The following is a 6,418-nucleotide window of genomic DNA, read 5'->3' on the forward strand; positions in this document are numbered from 1 at the left end:
CTACAGCTTCGTACAGGGAGTCTCGCATCTAGATAATCGTGCATCATGATTGAAGAAAAAAAAAGAGAAAAAATACAAAACCGCAACGTAGCGAAAATGACGCGAAGCGAACAAATTCATGAGATTTTCAATCACATACTGGCTCACAAATACTCTTTACCGAATCGCTCATTTCCTATAAATTCTTTCGTCGCGTTGCCGCGATACACAATCGATCTACCCGACATATGTCGGACATTTTACTTCTACGCCTATGCACGACCAGTAGTTCGATCGTAATAGATAAAGAGTCGCGAAGCAGGAAAGAGGGAACTTCCGATATAGGGTGAGGTTACTACCTTGATTCGCGTAAACGCTATCCGATAGAAAAAGAAGAGATTGCGTCGAGTGAAAGTTGCGTCAGAAGAAGATATCCTTTACAGTCAATCTTTGATAGTTATCGAAAAATTATCTCGTAAAATATCTAATCTTCAATGACCTTTCTTATTAACATTATAATGAATATACACATGTATATGTATACATATATATGAAAGCAGAAAAATCACAATAAAAGAAAATTCTGTACGATTTCGGAAACGTGAAGCTATAATAATCTTCGTGTCTGAAAAGCGATTTTATTTGGAACAACGCCGACTTAACACGTCGACACCATGCAAATTTTTTTTTAGACCGACCCATTTTCCTTTACGGACACGATACAATATTGACGCAAATCAAGGTGGTGTGTATAATTCCAAGTACCCTTACCCTATATATCGGCGCGAGCACTGATGGACACACTGTAATTAGACAGAGACCTTACATTATGCCTTCTCATGACAAGTATACGATGAGTCATCACTCTTCGTTTAAAACGGAGAAAAAAAACATTGTTAACCAGATGAGAGAATTAACCGATTATTTACACCTGTACTCAGCGTCGGATTTAGACGCTGGTATAACGGATCGATAGTAAATAATATTTCTTCCCGAACGCGATATCTCTAATATATTCGACCGTCCAATTTAGCGTCTAAAATATGAGATATCGGTCTAATTTCTCAGCAATTTGTTCGAGATTCGTCGCTGCCTCTCTCGCGATGATACGCCACGATGACGACGACGACGACGACGACGGAGGATCCCCCAGCCATTCGTGAGCGTCGCGTCACCGAGCGCGAACCGACGCGAACCGCGGCGAAGCCGAGAGCGCGCTAATGGGCGAGGCGGGAAGGGGAACGTGTCGTTTCGGTTGACGGCGGAGGAGGGGGGAGAAGGGAGGAGAGCCGATGGACGAGGGACGCGAGAGGGGGGGAGGGTTCGGGCGCGCTCGGCCGTCCTCGGCCGTTCCAGATGGCGCTAGCGCTCGCCTCGGCGAGGGTGGGGATAGGGACGATGCATGGGCCGCGACTAGGAGGCACTCGGGAGGCAGGGAGGGCATGCGAACGACGGTGGAGCGCAGCAGTTCGGTAGTCGCCATTTGCGAGTTCCCTCGTGTCTCTCGCGCATTCGCGACACTCGGTTAAATACTCGCGTGGAGCCTGGACCCCGTCTCTAATCTCGTACCATTAATACAATTATTAATCCCCGTCGCGGGCCCACATGCGCGATACCCCGATGCAGAGATATTGCAGCGAGCTGACCGAGAAATTGTTGAAATCACTTGACAAGGAATACAATGTAAGTAAGGCGGAGTGTGGTGTGTCGCGGCGAGATGCGCCGCGCCGTCTCCGTGTGTCCGTACGCGCAAACGGCTATCGGGCCACTCTCGATCCCCCGTGCGCGGTCTCGGGTCTTGCTGCTGCCTGTACCAGTGACGTGCGCGAGTGCCCGCTCTACGTGCCCATGTGTGCGTGTGGTAGCGTGGCGGCCGCGATTGCCGCGCGTGTATGAGTGTCGCCGCTGCCGCCGTCGCGGTTCCCTCCTCGGCGACGTCGTCCACGTCGTCGTCGACCCCGTCGATGCCGGCCGACAGGCACCACACTCTCGCTTTCTCTCTCTCTCCTCACATGTACACTATACACGACGGATACGGACGATAATCCGCCCGTTACGTATGACACCCCCCTCCCCCCTTGCAGGCCCCCTTTCTCCTCGGCTGCCTCTCGCTCCCTCGCACACTCGCTCGAGCGTATGTACGTACGTGCAGGTGGAGAAAGCGAGAGAGTGAGAAGAGGAACACACCGCGGCGATGATGGACGGGAGGGACGTATATGTTGTATACGTATGTGTGAATGTGAGGGGGCCCTGCGCGTTCTCAATTACCTGGACACATAACCTCGATACCCGGACGACGCGATGAGCCCCGGTGAAGTCTTCCTCGGGAACGTTCCCTATTCCCGATCGTAGGTCTCGCGTTTTTTCCTTGTTTCACGTCGCGGAAATTCCGCGAATCGCGCGAAATCTGTCGTCTGTCGTGACGTTGGCCCCCTTCGATTCTTCCTTCCTCGAGATCGAGCATCCGGGTTTCTCGACGTCGATTTCTCCCTAAAAATACGTGTGACATATTTTTTCTTTCTCTCTCCGAGTTTTCTCCTCTTCGTCGAGATACGTGGTGCAGCTCTCGGTCGGAACTTTCTTCCCCTCCGTTCCCTGGACGGAGACAGCCATGCTTGACCAAGTTTCGTCCGCGTTTTGTGCTTCCGTCTACGTACACGTGTGGAACGTTTTCCTCGCAACGTAATCCGTTGCACTTTGCAAAGTGCATTCTCGTTAATCCTCGAAACGTTCGCCGCGAGAAACTTTATTCATCGTAAAATATGTTCGTCGCGCATCTGCTATTGTTTGATAAATTCGTGTGACGCAATTTCCGTGTGATTACAAAAAATTCATTTTTTTTCGCAAACATCTTTACGATTATGCACGAAAAATCTATATGCGCTATTTTGCAGTAGAATTGCAGTAGACAAAAAATATATATACATATATCTACATATTTAATTTGTATATGTACATATATATATGTAGAATTTTTTTGTTAAAGTCTTCCAAAAGTTGCATCTCTTATATTTAATGAAATTTGATCTCTAATTTTTATATGCTTTTAATTGAAATAAATGTATTAATCATATATATATATATATATATATATATATATATATATATATATATGATTAATACATTTATTTATATATCTTGTCCAGGTCGTCGATATGCGAGCTGTTGTGGATGTCATTACGGCATTGGAAAAGACAACAATCACTAAAGAGGTGCTGGAGGTAATGAAATTAGTTGTACCTGGTTTGATAATGTATTATATGTGTATACACACACACACACACACACACACACAATTGTCATCTTTATATAAATTTTGTTTTTCATTTATTTTACAAATATTAATTACTCTATTTTATATATTTTTATATCGTAGTATCATCAATACGTGTAATAATGAGTACAAATACACAAATATATTATAACAAAAGTATTTGTAATAAAAATTAGAAAGTTTATTATTTTGGTATTATTATTTTAATCCAAAATAAAATACTGCTAATGTATATTAAATGCTAGATATTTTTTTTATAATAGTGTATTATATTTATGACAATAATTGAAACATATAATATATATTCTATAAAATATTATAATACATTATAACACATTGCAATATATAATATATAAACAAATTTGTTTAGACATATATTTTTTGTACATTTATATATATAAGTTTTTTTTCAAACATTTTATATAATTACAATAAAGTTTCTAAAAAAATGCAACTTCTATATCTTTGTGTATTAAATACAGCTATAAGTCATCAATAAAATTTATCGATAAAAAGTGATAATTTTTAAATTAATAAATTATACAAAATTTCATAATTAGATAGATAAGATATCTAGCTGTTCAAACATATGTATGTGTACTTTCTCTTTTTAAAATTTTTAAACTATCAAACTCATTAAATTTAATCCTATGTTTAATAGGATATTTTTGATAAATGGTAATATTGAGAAAGTAGCAATACTATAATATAACGATGATGATAATAAATGATGACGATTTTTGACAGATTACCAGGCTTGGAAAACACATCAACGAGCTTCGTCGAAAGACGAGTAATGAAACCTTGGCCAAGCGTGCGAAGGATTTGGTACGACACTGGAGAGACATGGTTTTACCATCGGTGCATTCTACACCGCAGCCCACCTTGGCTGACACCGCACCACCAGCTCTCAATGGCGCGAAAGAGGTGGCTTTGAGGAATTTCAAGCCACAGAGCCCTGCGTTACGGGGGCTCAAGCCTCACAGTCCTCTGTTAAAAGATGCCACTTCTCTCAGAGTGAGTGTCTTTTTTCGATAGAAATAGGACTTTACGCATAAAATGTTTGACTTTTTCTATAAACTCTTTTGCTAAATGTCTATATCTTGCACAATGGATATAAATATCGAATTATATTTTAGAGGTAACAATTAAAATAATACTTACACTTGACATTGAATTGATTTGCCATAAATATGAAATAAATGTGTATACCTTGTATAGCAAAGTGAAAAATCATTCATTGATTATAGTAAATAATGATAAATTTATAATTATAGGTACTCAGTCCGGCGCTATCCGTGCACAGCGACCATTCGCGATCTCCTAACGCGTCTACAAATAGCAAACAGTCAATTACACCGATCAGCAATCACAGGATAAGTTCCTGCTCGAGAAACGCATCACCGGTGCTCAGTTCCTCGAGCCAGAATCACACGATAGAAGCAGTGCCGCGTACACACAGTTCCAACAAACGGTTACGGAAAGAAGAGAGCGTAAAGGAGCAACGCTATCAATGCCACCAATCGCCACACGGAATTGAGCCGACGGTGGAGGAAGTTCCTGCCAAGAGGCAGCGGCTCAACGGCGAGAACATAAGTGGTAATTTAAATTCGCAAGTGCCTAGCCCGACGCTGAAGGAACGAATCTCCTCCGTTTTCACGGAGACCGATTCTCCCGAGGTTACGGATGATCCGGGTCCGAAGAAACGCGGCCGGAAGAAGGGCAGTAAGTCGGCGAAGCGGCAGCCGTTCCTCGAGGACAGCGTGAAAAAGAAGCTGGCCAGTATCTCGAGGACTCCGAAGCTGAAGACCACGCAGGAGATAGTGGCGCAGCTGCAAGCGGGCCGAAGCAACTGCAGCTCCATCGGCAATACGAATGCCCTACCTAGTCAAAGCGTCGCGGAACCGCCTAACACGGAGGACGTTCTGCGAGGTGGCAGCAACGAGCGAGTGTCCAAATATCTGCACAGCTCGAGTCAGAATCCTCACAAACGCCTGGTCTCCACGGAGACGTCGTCCACCGGTAAAACGCAAGCGGGACGATTCGTAGAGAACTGGCCCGAGGACAGATGCCAGGACAGGTTGCACGAGGACGACAGATCGGCGGGCGTCGATCAGCCGTCGACGTGTCGGTCACCGTCGCACCGAGATCTCACGGTCGAGGAGATACTGGCCAAGTTACCGCCCTTAGATCCCAGTTCGATAGACTGGGGCGAAGACGAAGAGCAGAACTATGCCGAATGTTCGCCACCGCCACGGAATGTTACCGCCGAAGATCTCGAGAGGTTACACGCCCAGGTTATCGAAGGACTTAACGGCAACTCCCAGCCGAGGCTGTCGTCGACAACCGCGTGTCGTTCCGATGGCGACTCCGAGCATTCGAACGCCAGGGACGGAGAGACTAAAGTGTCGTCTATCGGACTATCGAACGTGGATAGTGTTAAAAGTGTGCATAACAACCAGACTGACGGTACGGAATTTCGGGAGTGGCATCAGATGCTCGCGAGGCCCAGTTACCAGGGCGAGATCCTCAACATAATGCCTTATGTTATTATCGATTAGTGATTTTATCATCGTATTCTCTATTATTATTCTTCCCCTGAAAGAAAAAGAAAAGAATTGTAAAGAGAATTTGCCGATGATTGAAAACAGCCGACTGGCCGGCGAATCAGTCGGTTGTCTATTAAAATTAACGATTTCTATTGCGATTTTTGAGATTGTGCTGTTTATTTCTATTTACGCCGAAGCGTCTATACCGCCATTCTTCCCCTGTCATTATCACCCCCCCCCCCCCCGTTGTTATATAGTTATTATTATTTCGCTGATCGAACACGTGAACCGCACGCCATTCTTCGTATCGTCATCATCGTTATCAGCAACCTCATATTATATATTAATATATTAATATTAATATTATAATTAATATAATATTAATATTATTTTTAATATTATTGTTATTAATACTATATTATGTCAATTATTATATTATTATCTCTGCTTCTATTCCTCCTCTATCAGTCTCGTAACTTTTATTATTACCATCATTATCATTATCGTCGTTATCATTGTCATTTAAAGAAATTAAGAGATCACAATACGAAAAAAGTAAAATCAATGCTAAATTATAAACACCAGAGCAAAAGCAGCCGTGCAATTGATTTTGTAA

The 6,418-nt window shown here is 43.2% G+C and overlaps 1 protein-coding gene across 5 annotated transcripts; it reads left to right on the forward strand.

The window, feature by feature from the left end:
* Positions 1-1,431: 1,431 nt before the first annotated feature.
* Med26 (mediator complex subunit 26) lies at positions 1,432-5,960 on the forward strand. Of its 5 annotated transcripts, none has more exons than XM_083054997.1 (4): positions 1,432-1,662; positions 3,126-3,200; positions 4,001-4,270; positions 4,531-5,960. In XM_083054997.1, the coding sequence occupies exons 1-4, from the start codon at positions 1,585-1,587 to the stop codon at positions 5,812-5,814; spliced, it is 1,707 nt and encodes a 568-aa protein (XP_082911123.1). In that variant the 5' UTR covers positions 1,432-1,584; the 3' UTR covers positions 5,815-5,960. The 5 variants fall into 5 exon arrangements, with proteins under 5 accessions (XP_082911123.1, XP_082911125.1, XP_082911128.1 ...); XM_083054999.1 differs by lacking the exon at positions 1,432-1,662 and adding an exon at positions 1,901-2,795; XM_083055002.1 differs by lacking the exon at positions 1,432-1,662 and adding an exon at positions 1,901-2,331.
* Positions 5,961-6,418: the final 458 nt, after the last annotated feature.

The sequence above is a fragment of the Prenolepis imparis genome, unplaced genomic scaffold, assembly GCF_030444845.1.
Source record: "Prenolepis imparis isolate NDT839.2.m4 unplaced genomic scaffold, iyPreImpa1.0 SCAF_15, whole genome shotgun sequence".
Lineage (NCBI taxonomy): Eukaryota > Metazoa > Arthropoda > Insecta > Hymenoptera > Formicidae > Prenolepis > Prenolepis imparis.